Genomic DNA, 18,822 nt, shown 5'->3' with positions numbered 1-18,822 from the left:
TCCTGTGCTGACTCCCTCCCTTCCTTTTCTCTCTCCCTGTTCATGTTCTTGTCTCCTGTCCTCCTTCCTTCTTGGTAATGTCTCATCCTCTCTTTCTCTCTTAATAGTTTTCTTTCATAAAAAGTTAAAAACTTTAGGAAGGCACAGCCAACTGGTCTCTGTATGCCTCCTGTGCAGCAGAGCAGAGCAGCTGGTTAGATGCAAAATGTTGATCAGATGAGAAGGAGCGTGACTTTAAAGTGTCAAACTGCTGCTGTAAAGATGTGCCGGGGAGAATAAACCCCCAGACTCTGTAGGCAAGCAGCAGACAGTGCTCAGCGTTGGCTCAGAGACTGTGTTGACTTTTGTTTCACTGGTGCTGGAATGTTCTCCTGCATTGCTCGGTGAGAGAAACGCTGCCAGAATCACAAACCTACATGAAAGAAGCAGCAAATTTAAGTTTGGTCGTCACAGCTCCCACCTACGTAGTTTTGCTAAACCAAAGACCTTGACAACTTTGAAACATGTTTCAAAGCATTTTTTAAAATCTAAAAAAATCTACACAAGAAAAGAGAAAAAAAGAAGAGATAGAAAAATGCAGCCATCTTCCTGCAGCACTCCCCTCACAGGCATATGCATGCGCTTCATACACACACACACACACACACACACACACACACACACAACACAACACAAGCAACACAGCTGCAGCCGTGAGCCTTTGGCTACAGTTAGCAGAAGGCTAACCTCTTAGCAACATACCCACTCATCACCTCCTCATTTCATAGTAAATCTACCAACACAACCAACCACTACAACACATTTACATATTAGAGGAAAATGGAATTAGCAGCCTGTTACCTGTCCAGGTGAAGCAGGCTAAAGCTAGTTATCTCCATCTCTGAAACACTTCACTGATACTGATACATATACAATAGGAATGCTCTCTTTCTCTGAAAAGACCTGTGATTGGCCAAAGTCTCTCATGACAGGATGGATTTTCTAAAGTCTGAACACACAACCCAGAGGAGGTGCAGACATCTACTTTGCTCTTACTTGAATTACAAGATGCTGGGAGGTGATCATCAACACTGACACACTGACGCCAGAAAATTACGGCCTACCGCAGCTTTATTTGGGGGTTTATTAGAAGATGCAATAATCAATTATTCATCTGACTCTTTTTAATATTAATAACAAGAAGAATCCACAGCCATGCTAGCAGCTCTGTGATGCTGAAGCTGAGGTTTGAGCTAAATGCTAACGTCAAACACTAACATGCTCACAAGATGTGTTAGCATCTTAGTTTAGCAAGTCTTGAACAGTCAAGACGGGTCACTAAAAAACAAATATGGCGACTTTATAGGGGCAGTAGAGGAGAAGTCAGGGGAAGTCAGAGGGATCCATCTACTGGGGACCATGAAAATGGGTGATTACTTCAGTAGTTATTGAAAGCCTATGTTTCGGTGGTGAACCAAAGTGAGGGACTGACCCTGCCATTGCCACGGCCAATGAGGTATGATGATGTAGTTGGAAATGTGAATAGTCCAAACATAAAAACATAGACATGATCTGTGTCTCAGATGCAGTTACATCATTTTGTGTTTTCTGGTTCACAATCAGTGGCTCCTCTGAGGATTCTCTCCATTTCTCTCTTTACCTTCTATTAGTGGAGGCATTTTCTAAGCATTGTTTACCATCAAGTAGCTCATGGCCAGCAGCATCTTTTTGCAGCAGAAAACAACTATCATACGTGCAGTCAGCATAAAATCCTGGTGAAAATCAATTTAAACCAAATGACTCCATTAAAGACAAGTCTGTGTATTTTTCTGTGTGCACATGTTTAGGGATTTACATTAACTCCTGTGCATCGCAATCTGTTTATTTTACTCTTGTGTATTTCAACAGCTGCTTGTGAATATGTTGATATTATATTTGTGTGTGAGAGTAGATTTGACTGCCTGTTTGTGCCTGTAACAGAAACCTGGAGCAGGTAGACAGTAAAAAGCACATGAAGAGACAGAGAGTCGCGGTCAAGGAGGGAGGGGGGCTGGGAGGTCGGGGGGGCATATCTGGATCTCTGTCACTGTTCCTAATATAACTGTGTGGGGTGACAGCTGCTGTGTGTCCTGGAGCAGGTGGGCTGTGCTGCACGTCAGTCACAGTGGGAAGGAAAGGACTCAGGAGTTTCCTGGTGGCAGAGGCGACTGCAGACAAATGTAATCGACCTATAAACCTATAAAGTGTGGAGGGTCAAAAAAAGTCTGCTGGCTGCACATAGACCACAGTGTTAGCTGCTAATTTCCTTTGTCTCTTCCTGTCTGCCTTTGTTTCTAAATAGAGAAGGAAAAACAAAGCTTTTCTGGATCCTTGGGTGAACTCTGGTTTTGGAAAGAAGTATGACGATGATACTGCTTCACTATAACTTTTACCATGAATAATACAGCAAAAAAAAAAAAAAAAAAACACTGTGAAAAATATATATTAAATTGCAAGAATTGCAACATCTCTTCCGGCTCCAAGGTCTGAATCAAGGTTGATTCAGTATAAGGCAGAATCAGAAATACTGGCAGGCAATCATTAGAGTAAACAATGAATAAATAATGATATATAAATATGTTAATTCAATTCAATTCAATTTTATTTGTATAGCGCCAAATCATAATATACATTATCTCAAGGCACTTAATGGCACTTTCAAGGTTAATGATCCACAAAGTTGTGATCAAATAAATGTCACCACTGTGATTCTAACTAAAACCAGTCTAACATCCCCCTCGAGAGCTGCTGTTGCATGGAGTGGGGATTTTATACAACACTACACTACTTTGCTATTTATGGGAGCTCCAAATGGAAGAACCAACTTTTTTTTTTTTTTTTCAAACCAAACTTAAAGGTCCTATACTGTATAAAGTGAGATGTCCATGTTCAGGTTCTATATTAATACTGTGAAAGTATCAAAGCCTCAGTCCACAGTGAAATGCACACAGCCTGTATTCAGACACTGAGCCTTAAAACCAGCCGTCAGGACTTCTGGAACTTTGTGATGTCACAACAAAGCAGTTGCTGCCCTCAGCCATGACCCAAGCCGTGCCTGCCTAGACCTAAAATTCAAGCTTGCAGGATTTGGTTTACATGAAATCTGCAATAGTTTTATTCAATCAATAAGAAAACAGTCAGCCAATCAGAAGAAAGTTTTGGAGCCCCCTTCTGATTGGCTCACTGAGCTGTTGTTACTAGCGCTCCAGAGAGAAGCCTGAGAGAGGAGATGTAAAACTACACTGAGATGGTTTTTGGTTCTTAAAATCACAAATATATCTTCTGATGGAGATCAACACTTTAAATTAAACACTGAAGAAGTTAAAATACAGGACCTTTAAATAACCAGAGCCCCTGTAAATGAGCAACCTTCCCACTTGATATCTGGTGTTCTTGTTCGTGATCTCTGATGATTGAGGCATCTTAGAAAGTTGTGTTGAGTAAATTTCAAGTCTGTGATCACCCTCAGAAAAAAAAGAAAAAAAAAGAGAAAAAAAGAGAAAAAAGAGAAAAAAGGGGCAAACGTGCTGCATCTCAATAAGTGTAATCAACTGTGCCCAGACCTCTGTCTCGTCACGCTCATGAAGGTCTGCAGAAAATCTCGTCCAAAAAAATTGGGATAATTAGACCTTTGCGAATCCTGAGGCAGCAATTTTGAGTTCTGGAAAAAGGCGCCACTCATTGGTTTTCTGCCTGGATATAAACAAGCTCTCTCCAGTGAAATTTAAAAAGTAGCCAATTGAGCTCTACACTGATCAATTGGATCAACAGATTATGCTGTTATTTCCAAGTCTGACAAGTTTCTGTGCATGAATTTACTTCTTCCATCATGAAACTGGTCATTATTGGAATAATCTGTAAACTGACCACAACCTCGTTCTTCTCAAGGACCAAGGACTTGACTTGAGATTAGATGTTTAAAAATGCATTGAATGTCTGGTGAGGTTCATTATCTTGTTTATTCTTTGATCAGACAGCTCCTGATTAAATCAAAATTTTGTCACGATTTCTGCAACGATTCTACTGAAACACATTTCTTGTATCGTAACTTTTCTTTTGACTAAACTTAACACTTTTTTGTTGAATGTTTAAGGGGTTTTGTGGAATTCAGGTGTTGCAATCAGCATTAGTTTGAAAAACTTTCAAACATCTTAAAGGTCCCATCCATTCTAAAGGTAGATGTCCATGTGTTTGTGATTATAAAGCAGGTCTAGGTTCTATATTAATACTGTGAAAGTATCAAAGCCTCAGTGCACAGAGAAACGCACACAGCCTGTATTCAGAAACTGAGCCTTAAAACCAGCTGTCAGGACTTCTGGAACTTTGTGATGTCACAACAAAGCAGTCAGCCGTGCCACAAGCCCAGCCCACCTGGACCCACCATCCAACCTTGCAGTATTTGGTTTCTCTGAGTTTTCACCTGAAATCTGCTATGTTTTTATTGGATCACTCAGAATGCAGTTAGCCAATCAGAAGAGAGGCTCAGATCCTCTCTTCTGATTGGCTGACTGACCTGTTGTTACTAGAGCTCCAGAGAGAAGCCTGAGAGAGGAGATGTAAAACTACACTGAGATGGTTTTTGGTTCTTAAAACCACAAATATATCTTCATACTGAAATCAACACTTCAAGTGAAACGTTAAATATGGGACCTTTAAGTTGGACCCAAAAGACTTAAGACTCCAATCGTTACTCACTTTGACAAATTTGAGACTTAACTTGAACTTGTCCTAGTAGATATAGAAAAAGAAATTACTTTTGCCCTCTGCACTACACAGAGACTGAAGCTGAACAAGACCCCCCCCCCCAAAATAACACACACCCCTTCATCAAAACAACGCCAGCCACTGGCCCCTCCCAACCACAGCAGAGGCACAGTCAGTGTTGAGGCATGTGCCTCCTCCTCTCCAGTGGAACCCCAACAGTAGGCTGCAGTCTGTCCACACGCAGCTTCTTGTTACTTATTTATAGCAGCTTGTCTCCCAGAGGGACAAAGTAATTGAAACCAAATGTGTTGCCGGGACTGATACGGGGAAGTGGGGCGGTCAACCCACCCACCCACCCTCCGTCTCCTCTCTATACACTAACATTGTGAATAGAGAGAGGGAGAGCCCTGAAAATCACTTTTCCTGCAATTTCATTTCTGAGAGAAGAACAAAAGAAAGTTCCCAAGCTTCATTTCTTCACAACTTCTTGGTTCACAACAAATAAATTCATTTAACTGCTTCATTCTCAGGGGCTCTGTATATGTGAAGTGGTTATAATGTGTTTTTGTTTTCCTCTGAACTGCTGAGCACAAAGTGGGGAAAAAATAAAATAAAAATATTTCTTCTAAAAGAAACAAGCAGACTGCAAACTACAGCTTTAATTCTCTTGTCTTTTTTAAAGGCATAAAGTAGCAGCACTCAGAGCTCAGCCCACCTCCCCGCCCACCACAGCCACACCAGCACCACACTTAATGAGCAGTCCAAACAAGGCAGTGAAACCAAACTTACCATGTTTCCTTTTCTTTCTCTTCTTCTCGTCTCCTCCTTATTAACTCTCTTTGCTTCCCCCTCTTTCTGTCCCTTCTGGGCTCCCGGTAAGCTCTGCACAGAGTCGAGGTGTGTCAGGCAGATAAAAATGGGATTGAGTAGCTGCTAAGAAGCTGCATGAGGCCTTCACTGACCAACTCAAAGTCAGGCAGCCACCTCTCTCTTTCTCTCCCCTCCCCACTGCCTTGCTCTCTTGTCAGCTTTTCCAATAACAAACTGCTCCCCGCCTCTTTTGGCCAAGTCCCTGAGTTGTTTCTGGACGCTTGCTGGACTCCTGTGACCCGGCTGTCTCCCTCTTCTCTGTTTTCTTTTTTTTTTTCTGAAGACTGCTGCTCTGCTGTGGAGAGTCTTGTTGCTCCAGCCCTGTGTCTCACTCAGTTGCAGCCGTGCCTTCCTTTCCAGATTTAGAAGCAGAGACACATGTAGACTTCTGGTTTGAAGTTTAAAGAGGCGGGGCTTGTCTGAGAGTGTTGTGTTGTCATGACGACCCCTCCTTTTTCCAGTAGTTTGAGCCCTGCCTCTCCTGTGTTATATGAGCAAACACACAGAGATCTTTTCCATGTGTGTATATTGTGGAATATATTACAGTGACGGTACAGTTAGACCTGACCACTGGACCTCATGTATCTATCAGTTGCTGCTATGGTGGTTTTTTACAGGACAGTCTCAGAAACCGGAATAATGACTGTGAACGACTTAATATTCTAACACTGAATCAGTTTTCATATCTGAAGTGTGTGTGTGCGCGTCTTAACGGTTATGAACACACTTCCATTTTGTGTGTAGCTGTTGCTCTGCTACATGCTCTGGATAGTGTTGCACATACAGAGGTGGCAGGTCTGAAAACTCTGTTGTGTTATATTTTGGTTATATGGGCGGCTCTGAATGGTACTAACGACCTGCAGCTTTCTGTTTCTTAGGCTTAGAAAAACCCTTCCAATCACTGCAGTCTGTTGTTCAAAGGTTGTTCTATTCTTATTACTCGTTTTTTTCTATAATTCTCCAGTAAGTCAAGTCTCAAATTGGCAGTTTTCTGATTTAAGTCTCTAGTCATACTTTTCATTGTTTTTACTGGCATCTCACAACTATTATGTGCAAAAGATTTTCTTGCTATACACCATTAAAACACAAAGTATGCATTTATAGTAGCTACTGACAAGTTGGACTTAAGTTGCTTTGGTAAACACTGTGTATGTATTAAAGTAAAGCAAGGTAATGAAAAATGCTATTTCTATATTTTTACATGTATTCATTCATTTACTTCTGTATTTCTGCATTCATTTATTTATTTATACCTTTATTAATTTATTTATTCCTGTACTTCTGCATTTATTTATTTAAACACTTATTTGTTTTTTCATTTCAAGATGTATTTATTTCTGTATTTCTACATTTCTACATGTATTTATTTATCTATATCTGTGTCCATATGTCAGTGAGGTGGGCAGTCCTACCTCAGTCTGAAGCATGATTGGTCATGGTGTGATGTGAAATTTAATTATTTGTATTTACTTATTTATTTCTAAACTAAGTCTTTCATTTATACTTTTTATACATTACGCACCCTATACTTATATATATGTGAAGAACAAAAAATTTTTAAGTTTAACTTTTGACTCCTTTGGGTTTTCGACTGTGGGGCATTGTGCACCGTTGAGGTTTATAGTTGTACTGGTACTGAGTGGAAGCAATTTATGCTTCCTTATCTTTTCAAAATACACTTCATCACCAGTGTCTTAAAACTCATACACTCTGCCCGTGTAGTTATCTGCTAAAACTCTTTCAGAGGTGTTGCTTCAATCTTATGGTCCTGTTGTAGTTTTTATTTATTTCCATTTTCCTTTCCCTCTGTTAGCTTTAGCAGCTCGTCCTGCATGGAAAATAAAACGGTCAATCTGTTGGACTGTGCAAACTTGAGTGAGAAGCATGTGTGAGTAACACGTGTGTGAGTGTCAGCATGTGAGCTCAGGAAAAAGAGAAAGACAGGGAGTAATTTGGAGAATGCAAATTCCTCTCCTCCACTTCAATGTTCTGTGGCCTGACAGCGAGGGAGGAAAAAGCCTCACAAAGCTTCTCACACAAAGCTGCACTTTCTTTTCTCTCCTCTCCCCCTCTTGCCTCCTCTCTTCCTCCCTCTCTCTGCAGCCACACTGATCCCATTCTCTCTGCCTGCTTGTTTGTGGTGAAACTGATTTCATAGGTTATAGGAATACTTCATGCTTTGATGTTACATCCAGCAGTTTAACAGAGCTATGCCTTAGATAAGAAAAAGCAAGGTGCTTCATTATTAAAAGAGGTTAAATTCTTTTTATATGCCCATGAAACAGGTTAAGCTGCAGATATGTCCACGCCCCACGTTCAGACTTTTTTAAGCCTCGTAATTTTGATTCTGAGTTTTTGTTTTTCCCTTGCAGTCCCATATAAGCCACAATAAAAATGCAGCCACTCTTTCAGTAGCAACGCTGCCTAGAGAAAAAAAATAAGAATAATAGCAATCATTGTTTAACGGGCAGGACAAGTCCTGAATCTTAAGTGGGCAGGCGGGGGGCGAAGGCTGCAAACACCAGGGGAACCTCACTGTTGCTCTCTGGGCTGCATCTGGAGCTCCACTTGATGATGTATTAATCAATAAATAGGGGAAAGGGGAAATCCCTGATAGGCTTGTGGTAAGAGACAGAAGGAACCCGGCGAGGCTCTGCCTGGTAATGGAGTCGTAGTGCAGGCAGATACACCAGAGAGGTGAGACAGAAGATCTCAAACACAGACGGATTTTTTTAACAAGGGTTTAAAAGAGGAGGAGGAGATAGTTGGGAGATAAATGAGCAGTGTTTCAGATTCTTTTATTTTTTATGTAAATTAAAAAAGTTGGAAACATCTTTGACTTGGCCTGTACACTTGTATGCACAAGTGGGCAAGGAGAGATTAGACGTCGCATATTTTCACTTTTCCAGTTTTTATGCAAATGGGGGCTATACTGAAAAAAATGTAATAAACAAGTACCAAAAGGAAGAGAGGATCTGAGCCTCTCTCCTGATTGGCTGACTGTTTTCTGAGTGATCCAATAAAAATATAGCAGAGAAAACTCAGAGAAACCAAATCCTGCAACGTTGGATGGTTGGTCCAGGTGGGTGGGGCCTGGGGCATAGGTAAGGGCAGTGACTGGTTTGTTGTGACATCACAAAGTACCAAAAGTCCTGACGGCTGGTTTTAAGGCTCAGTTTCTGAATACAGGCTGTGTGCATTTCTCTGTGGACTGAGGCTTTGATACTTTCACTGTATTAATACAGAACCTAGACCTGCTTTATAATCACAAACACATGGACATCTACCTCTATTCTATATGAGACCTTTAAACAATAAAACTACACAGGTTTCCTCTGGTTTTCTATGAGCTTTCTCTACCTCCATCAAAGTCAGGTTGACAGCTGCGTCTTTCAGCCTGGTTCACTCTGAGGTCACTCAGCCAAAAACCCTCGACTTCTTAGGCTCCAACTTTTTCATGTTCAGTTCGTCCAATTAGATTATTTTTGCCTCTGAGAAACGCCTGAATAACAAATAAACCAATCTGTCTGTTTACTGTCTGTTTTTTTCTGTCAGAGTGCGAGGTGGTTGTCTCATCCATATACACAGACATGGATTTACACAGTTATTGTGCGTGTGTCTGATTGGAAAGAGGATGTTGGACGTTACACGCCTCTCTGTGTTTTGTTTGTCCATCATTGACACGTATGTCTGTCTGCGCGTCCCTTCAGGTATGTCTCAGTGCATCATTCCCACTGTAATGAATAATGAATGTTATTGTTTTTTATTGTGTTCTTGTGTGAATCATACCTAAGCCAGTTAAAATCCCCAACCTGCCCCTCTCAGCCGCAGTGTCTGGATCACTCCCAGCCCGCTTCACTCTACGTCTGAAAACAGCCAATTACAGGCCCAGACCGGCCCTGCAACAGGGTTTTAGAGCCGAGTCCGAAAGCAGGCAGCCTTGGTTGAATATGAATTGTGTCACAGATGTCATCATGAATAAATATGGCTATTTATTTCAAACTCCAACTAGAATCAAATTGCACTCTCTCTTGTTTACTCTTCCTACTCCAGCTGCAAGTCTGATTCTCCCTCCTGCTTTAAACCAGGCCTAAACTGTTCAGATATTGTTACAATAAAAACAATGAACCCTAATTAATTACAGAGGCCATGCTTGCCTAATTTTCTCCTCAACGCCTCATTGCAATATCAATAAGATCAGATGTTGCCAGAACACCAGAGCGCCAGTCTAAAAAAAAAAACAAAAAAACAACAGAGCGAGGCTGAAGAAGAAGTGATTATCATAATCAGATGCAAATGTTACGTGGAAATTGACTAAATGTTCTGAACATCTCATGTGGGACCTTTAGTTTACAGTTCAATCTTATTTGAGCACGAAGCCAGAGAGGTTGTTTATTTCAAAAGTAAATCCATATTTCCATTCGGGATGAAAATAATTACCTTGTTTTTTTGCTCCATATAGTTCATGATTCCAAACTAATTATTTTTGTAAATAAAACAATGATCCAAGACCTGCAATAAAACGGTAGTGATTTCAGTCACGTGGAAAGGATTATTTTGTCGAATTCAGGGTTGTGCAGACTATATCTGTACAATTACTTCCCTCACTGAAGACTCTGTGACGAGAAAAAGTTTCTGGATCATCTTCACTAATGACTCCACTTTATGTTGTTTGGAGCCTAAATACAATCAGCAGCAGGAAGAAGCTCATGTTAGGCTATAAACCAACGACACCACGGTCACATGACATGACACCACCACTGAACTACATCCTGTAGTTTGATTGAGCTCTGAGCTCTTCTACAAAAACCTTTCCTCTGACAGAGTTAGTAACAGTTTGTAGAAACACAACCAGGTTGGCGTGATGTTGTTTACCTTTGTAGTCTCATTTAGCTATTATTCTACTATTTTACCTAGTCTACTAATTATACCATAGAATAAAATGTGACAGACCTTATTTCAGATATCTCACCAAAAGCCATCGTCTCGGGGAGGAGGGAACTGGAAGTGCTAAAATGCTAACTAATCTCAATCTAACTTCCAGGTCATTCCTGCAGCACTCTATGACCTGCAGGTGGTTACTGGGTCTCTGACATGCTATAACAGCACTAACTTAACACTAAATCCACCATTTTGGCATAGTAAATTATGCACCTTATTACCTTATTGCTCTCAATTGATCCTGGTCCCATTCCTTGCGTTCATTAAAGCAGGACAGGACATGTTCTGGCTAAAATTGGGTGGTAAGCAGTGCTGCCAGCTCACTAACTCTGTCAGTCCTTGATGACTTTTATGACGCTGTCTGTTTTCTCAAAAAAGCGCCAAGTGACTAGGACAGTTGCTGAGTAAATATATCAATGAGGACGTCTGCCTTTTCTATCACTAAATACTTTTTTAATTTCCCAGCTTTCTAAGAGCTGCTGACTCAGCTCTAAAAGCAGGAGCTGGTCAATTCAGTCATTTTGTTTTCTTCCCCGCGCCTCCAGTTCATTTCCCTGTTAATTAGTCATTTGGAAAGTCGCCTCGCCAGAAAACACAGCCTTGTCACAAGTGGCCGTGGCTCACCTGAAGGAAACAGAGGCTGCATGATAACTTTGTGGAAGTAGTTGTCTGCCATAAAAAAAAGTTGTATATTCTCAATATTTAATCATGATTGTTAGCAGCATGTACATTCAGTATATTTTTCCCTGCCCAGGTTTCATGGCGATGAGCTCTGTTCTAAGCTTCCTTGTCTTTCTTGCTTTCCTCTTTACCAGGAGGCATGTCTTTTTCCATCTGAGGAAGTGAACTCCGTGAGATCACTGAGAGCGATCTGAAATCACTAACAGTCAATGAAACTGTCAGTCACCACCAGCCGACGTGAAGCACGTACTGTATACTCCACTCGTATTCCTCCGCTGTCATTCGCCTTCAGCTTTCGATTTGATTTTTTTCTTTCATAAAAAAGTTACAGTTTCAGTCATTTAAATGGCTTAGAGGGGATTTTTCCTGTATCACAGCTTGACTGAAATCATTCTCATCCACTCTTCACAAAGCGTCACTGGGTGCAACAAATCGCACCACTGTGTTACATTTTACAGGATTACATCAGTAAAGTTTCTGCAGATGTACTTTAACGAGTAACATTGTCCTTTTTGCTGGGTGTGCAACTCAGATCCTCTCTTCTGATTGGCTCATTGACCTGTTGTTACTACAGCTCCAGAGAGAAGCCTGAGAGAGGAGATGTAAAACTACACTGAGAAGACTTTTGGTTCTTCAAAAACAATCCATTCAGCCGTCAGGTTCAAATATATCTTCTGATGGAGATCAACACTTCAAATAAAACACCAGGAAAATGTGTAAAATATTGGACCTTTAATGGTTCAAGCCTGGAATGAGATCTTAAGTGTAGTTGGGGAATTTTGAAAACAGAGTTTAGGCTAAACTTGGCTGCAACAAATGTGCATGTAACTTAAAATATGGGATTGTTCCCTATTAAATTCTCACTGGTTATAAAGCTGTGATAAACTGACATTTCACTGCTTCAGAATAAGAGCTGTAGAAGGAAGATCTTTGAGCTTTGTCATCGAGAAAGAAAGCAACATGACCACAACTGTTTCTAAAACTTTCTTCGTGGCTCCTCTGTCCGGAGCAAATGTGTGGCTGTTGGGGTGAAATCGGACCTGAAACCTTTGGTACTGGTGTATTAAATTCTTTTTTCAGTAAAACCTTCATTTGCTAGAAATGCCACGGAGGGCACTTTCAGATGGACAGTGAGCCTCTAGCAGAGTATCAGACAGGTCAGCTGTGGTGTGTTGCTGGGGGCCACCTGTGAGAAAATGAAATTTGAAATTTGACCCCAGTTTGAAGGTTTATCAGACACAGAGACAACACAAAGCAGTTTTTACTCTTATGAACTTTAAAAAATTATTAGACACACAGTGAAGAAAGTAGAGCCTGCAACATCTGTGTGAGATTTTGTCTTGATGGTTGCAAGGTGAATAGTAAACCTCACAAAATGCTACAAGCTGTATTCCAGTACTTAGAGGTGAAGCTAAATATAATCAACCCTCAGGGTAAAAATGTACAGTACCCAAAAAAAAGTGATTCCAATGGAATCGACAAACAAGCCTCATGAACTGATTACACTGGAAAGATAGCTCTCAGCCCTCCTGGACTCTGGGGCCTCAGAGTCTGAGAGTCTGGGGAAGTTTTGACATCTGGGAGTCAAAAGGGGAGATTTAAATTAAAAGAGACAAGGTGCACATAGAGACAAGCCCAGCAGGGTAATGATCACTGTGCCCCTGCCAGGCTCTAGCCATCTGGTTAGCTTGTAATAGAAGCTATTCTTGCTCTACATGAATGAAGCTCCAGAGGAAGTAGGAGGTAATTTGATGGCAGGGTGGCCAAGACATAGGAATCTGGTGGAGGATGCTGATTAAATGTGAGAGTGGTTTGTCAGGTACAGTGCAAATAATTAAGATGTGAGCTACAGGTGACGGTGACTAACAAGAGTGGGTGGCATTTTCTTCCCTGCAGTGAGCAGAACCTGCCAGCATGACAGACGGCATCCTTATGGTTACCATGAAGTGCAACAGAATTACTGCATCTGAAGCAAAAAGGTCACCTCTAGGAGGTCATCAAATGCCACAGAAGAAGAAAAGACAAGGACTGATTATTGAGAGTTATCTGAGGTGTGACTCCCACCAGCAGTTGTTTGAAAAATGTGTGATTTCCATGAGTTGTAAGGTCGTGATGCCACAGACTTGGATGTGTTCACCCCCTGTAGTGTCCTGCCCCTTCTGTTATCCAAAGGGATGTTCTGAAGAACAGAAAAAAACTTGATAAAACTTGTTACTGGAAAATCTTGGATTTCAAACCTCTTGGGCAAGACTCTAACTTCATACTGGTCCATGTAATACGACGCTGAACAAGTATACAATGTACCTCAAAGGTCAACTCTTGCAACTCCCTATTCAATAAAGGGAAAATGCCAAAGGTCAAGAAAAGCATCTTCCATCCTCACTTTGCATCGTCCACATATCTTTCCACATGTAGCTGGTGTGTTTGGTTTACATGCTGGTCAGTTCACAGTGCCATGTAATTTTCTTTTAGTGGCATGAAACCCATCTGTCTGCGACACAGCAGTGGGGCTGAGTGAGAGAATATGTACTGTTCTGTTGTGGGAGAAAATAACCCACCGACTTGTCTCTATCTTTTCCAAAAGTTAGATAAAACCTTTTTTGGTTCACGCTAATAAGCTGAATCTTAATTGAATTGATAATCTAATTAACTTAATTGTTGATCAATATTTGTCTCTTAACAATTGATGAAATGACTCTGTGATGTTAGATGAATGTTTAATGATGGACTGAAAGGAGGGGGCTCATTTAGCAGCTGAAGAACTGGCTATTTTTCTTGGTGGAAACCAAAACACAAACATGACTCAGTATGAATGCTAATATTGTTTCATGTCCGCTGGATCTACCAACATGTTCGGCACAACAACTTTGAGCTGATTATTCTGCTGGTGTGTGTATAGACTCTTTGTTGCCCTGAAGTGACCAAAGACCTCAGTTAATGCTGCCTTAACTCAAGGTCTACTCACTAGTTCTTTGTGAAATTCCATTTGACCTTGTGTAAACTTTATCAACGTTTTTTTCTTTTTACATGGTACCTTTTGGAATAAAACTGTATTGAATCAATGATGAGACCAACGATCTTAATCCCCACAAAGATTCGACTCTGTTTTTGTGTTCTAAACCTCGGAGCCATGTCATTTTCACCCCCCGTCGATGTTGTTTTGTTTCATTCACTAACTTTCCTCTCCTTCGCACACTATGCTCCTCTGGCCATTCCACCCACATTGTTTGAACAGAGAGAGCAGAAACATATTGCTCCTATTATGCGCCGGCGTTTGGTTTTCCATAGAAAGCAGCGATTGTTTCCGTTGGGGTGTAGTGATGTAGATGATGGCTTTGGCAGGCGGGAGACAGGCCCGCTCTGATGAGCTAACACTCTGCTGGAGGAGAATGGAGACGGGAGAAGGCATGAAAAATGGTGCAGCGTTTAGCGTTGTTTGGCATCGCTGCCGTGGGGTTCATTGAGTCAGAAACGAAGAGGCTGTCTTTGTGGGGCGTGACTGTCACTGCTGGATGACGGATTGCATTCTGGGTCCTCTGAGAGAAGCACAGAGGATGAGATAATGGTTATGAAATCAAAGTCTCCCAAACAGACAAAATACAGTGACATAAACTACCAGTTTAAGATGAAATATTTAGCCACACAAGCAAAAACATGTCGTCCTTAAGCAGAATGTTCACACAATTTCACCCTCACATCTCTGGACATATTGTGTTTGAAACGCCGTATTGATCCGTAAGCAAATGGCATTTTTGGCTGGAAACATCACTGCTTGGCACTTCAGGAAACAAGCTGACAACCTGGCCTTAAGAAGTCAATAAAATGGTTTCCGCAAGGGGCCAAGCAGCACTCGCTCCCTCAGACTGGGACATTACTTGAGTGCTGTTAATTCCCTCATCTCATTGTTTGGTCATCAGAAGGGATTTGTCAGTCGAGCTGGACAGTGCCTTCAAATCAACGGAAATTCGATCTTGTGATTCACTGAGGTCAGTGTTGGAAATCAGCTCTGAATATTTACCTCAGTGTGTTCAAACTCTTTTAATAAAGGTTTCACAGGAAGATGACCATAGTTTAACAAAAAGGTCGAGTTAGGAGAACATCCTGTGTAACACATTAACACAACCCTTAACATATTAGAGCCTTATAAATTTGGGCTTGGCCTGATATTCCATAATATTAACTTTTGCAATATTTCCAGCCTTGTGCAATATTTAACCCCACAACAGTTTGGGGATTTTTTCTTTCTTTTTTTGCAGTTTTGCCCTGCTGCCAAGTCTGAACTTCATTTCACTGCTTTGCTTACTGTGTGTTGTACAACAATATTGTATATTGTGATATTTGGGCCAAACCCTATTGAGATATAAAATTTTTCACCCAAGCTTAGATTAATTATCTATGGCTAAAATGTTAGCAAACAGTTGCCTTCATTCACCAAGCAGATGTTTAGCAACTTAATCATTAATTTGAAATCCTGTTTGTGTCCACCTGATGAATGTAACTTCACTGTTCACTCATTTAATTCTATCTCCACCAACTCCTGAGAAAAATATCTGCCTATTTAGCTGCTAAATGTTCCAGTTTTTACACCCAGGTAACTTTAGTGGTCTACTGTTTGGTGCCGGGCAGGTTGCAATCCATGAGCTTTGAAACAGCCAAATGTTTGTAGCTGAGACACAGAATAAATAAGCCAGAGAAACAAACCAGTGACCTAAAAGAGTCTCTAAAGTTACACAGAGTTGATGATAATCCTCTGTGGGTTCGGCACAGTAAGAAACCTCTCCTCACGTTACATGTAGTCATATGATCCACTGCTAATACAAACATGCTGATTAATAGAGCTTTAAAAAGAGAATAAATTCAGTACTTCATGCATATTTTTCTGAGCCATACATCCACAGGCTCAAGGCAAAGTTAATGAGCGGTAAATGTGGGACTCCTGCACTGGCTGTATTTGCACAGTAAAACATGCTGAGTTTGCCCTGCAGTGTGAAAAGCTGATGAAGTGGTTAATCTCCTCACTATCATGCATTTCCCCCAGTAATTTACCTCTCAATTCTCACATGATCATTATAGCATCACAGGAAAAGTGCCAGCAGCTTCGAGCCATCGCTGCTTAGCATCAGCGGACTGAAACCTAGAGACTGAGGCGACTCCGGGTAATGTGAAGGCAAGTTACTGCAGAAGCATTTTAACTGTAAACATACAACTAGAGACCATCAACCTGCTGACGTCCCAACACATGACGACTCAGTAGGTATTTCTATATCATGACATAAGTAATCAGTACTCATGGGTCGGACCACACCCATCAGGAAATCCAGCCTTCATTTCGATCTGAACTACACACCTGTAACAACCAGTCCTCCGACCTGAGCAACCACACAGGTCGCTTTCTTCAACCCTCTGATACAACCCACCGGAGGGTCTCCTGAAGCAGCCCTGTGGCGACATGGTTAAAGTAATAAACATGTAGACCATACCAAGATTGGCATAGCTACCTTTGTTTTGTTCGTTGGGTTAAAATAAGTACTTCCTCAACATTAGATGATCTTTGCTGTCATGGTTACAATAATAACAACGAACGGCCATGGATAATAGAAACAACACAAACTGCTACTTTCACATAAAAATCGAACACCGCTCTCCTGCGTCATATTCCTGTGTTTTGTTGACCCATCCATCCACCCCAATCTCCTCCTGACCTGTACTAACTTATATCTTTGTTTTTACATCTCAACTGAGTAAATAAAGGTTACAGTGTGTTAGCAAAGCTTAACTTAAAAGCAGAAGCAGGAGAGGAAGCTTTTATGGATCTGCAGCACAGTGCATATCAATTATGTTCCACCAAGGGCAACCGGGACTGAGAGCACTCACAAAGAGAATGAAGGAAGTTCTCAGTCTAAAAGCCCCTGTTGAGCTAAACAGTCGTCTATGAATGTAACTGTGATGCTGAAGAGGCTTCGTATGAAGCAAAGTGACACTGACTGTCACAGTTTGTCTAATTCATGAAAAAAGATATGGAAGGTCATAGCAAGGGGGGAGAAACTTGAAGAAAAAGCATCAAATCAGAGCTAACCTTTATTCCTTTTCATGCCCCCCCACTTCAATTCATGGCTCAACCAAAAGCAGTCCTCTGGTGTCTTTTCTGTCTAGACGCACTCAAAGGATGTATCAGCCAAAATGCTGAATTAGCCACTGAACGCTGCGATGAAAAGGACAAGAACATACAGACAGGGACATAAAAAATCTGCCTTTTTCTCACCCAGTTCTCTTTCTGATCATTTTGCCCTTGGCTAGATTTTCCACCTCTTTACTTATTACAAAGAAAAATCATTCTACAACACAGGTGTGCAGGCGCAGACCAGTGACAACAGCAAACGGCTGTTAAACAGCACAAGGCACATTTATTGTTCTAATTTCTTTCAGCTGCATTTCTCCTTTTTCCACGGTGCACAGTGGAGGCGGGTGTGATGGAGGTCAGAGGGAGATGAGGACTGACATGACACGCTTAACAACGAGGGCCTGAACCTGAGTTGTTATAGTTACATAATGTTGATGTTGTCTATGAATGCTGCAAATTCAATGTCAAAGGTACAGTTTTAAAATGGAAATGAATGATGCACATAAACGTTGAGCAATCTCTGCTGTCGGGTGCACACAAAACTGCAGATTGCAGAGTCAGATAGGTGTAAGTGGACGTTGTGTGTCTGAATGTGAGAGGGCAGGGACCAGGCATGGAAACAGCACCACAGCTTTTACCAGCCATGTCTGAAATCACTCCCAGCTCACTACATTTACTGTCTGAATTCTGAGTGTGTAAATTTATCCACTGTACTGTGGCCTCAATATCTCCACATGGAGCAGATGACATGGTATGTACAGTCCTTCCTGCTACGATGCCTCAGTTCAATGTGCTGCATTTTATAGGCACAAAAATCATCACTACAGCAGAATGATGATGATTGTGTCTGAAATCTAAATTCAGTGTTCACCATTGACTTAATTACTGAATGCCCATGATACAGGAAGTAAATGGGTGAAGAAAGGAGTGACTATGGACACAGGCAGTCTTCAGAAATTTTGTCCAAATGTCCTTATAAATACATAGTCATTCACGGCACTCTCCAGTTCAGGTGGATGCTGCACCACAATAATAGAGACTGTTGTTCTGTAAAAAACGAGCCCATAGGTCGTCAGTGCAGCAAGTTATTATGACCCCTAGTTAGGTTTTGTTGCTAGGCGACATCTAGTGGCTGCAGTAATTATGACAGGGGCAAGATGAAAAGTGTGGTGACGTAGCATACAGAGTACACCAAGTAGTTTTGTGCAAGCCATGACTGTTATTGTAGTATTCATGGCAACAAAGGTAGGTGCACTACTCTCGCTACAGTCCGCGTGTTTATCATTGTAACCATGCCAACCAAGGTCTGGTACGCCTGCAGCCGTAGGGGCATTATTTTCATGGGTCGTATCAGATGGTTGAGGAAACAACCTGTGTGGTTGTTCAGGTTGGAGGACATGTTGTGAATTTATTGTATTTGTCTTGAAGTCTTAAAAAAACTCATCCATCTTTTCTAACTCAACCACAGAGCTGCTGCTCACAGCCCA

At 41.3% G+C, this 18,822-nt stretch overlaps 1 protein-coding gene across 12 annotated transcripts in view; it reads right to left on the bottom strand.

Moving 5' to 3' along the window:
• sgcd (sarcoglycan, delta (dystrophin-associated glycoprotein)) overlaps positions 1-18,822 on the bottom strand; it is a 305,616-nt gene that overhangs the window by 146,086 nt on the left and 140,708 nt on the right. The window contains exon 1 of one of the 12 annotated variants that reach the window (XM_071506490.1): positions 5,512-6,384. The exons of the other annotated variants lie outside the window; for them this stretch is intronic. Within the exon in view, the coding sequence (XP_071362591.1) occupies positions 5,512-5,514 (3 nt within the window). The 5' untranslated portion in view covers positions 5,515-6,384. Of the gene's footprint in view, positions 1-5,511; positions 6,385-18,822 lie in introns of those variants that run through there. 12 annotated transcript variants of the gene reach the window in all.

This window comes from Trachinotus anak, unplaced genomic scaffold (genome assembly GCF_046630095.1).
Source record: "Trachinotus anak isolate AG129_WGS33_773 ecotype Australia unplaced genomic scaffold, CSIRO_AGI_Tana_v1 ptg000020l, whole genome shotgun sequence".
Lineage (NCBI taxonomy): Eukaryota > Metazoa > Chordata > Actinopteri > Carangiformes > Carangidae > Trachinotus > Trachinotus anak.
The sequence above is the reverse complement of the archived record's forward strand: the minus strand, read 5'-3'. Positions and strand labels throughout refer to the sequence as shown.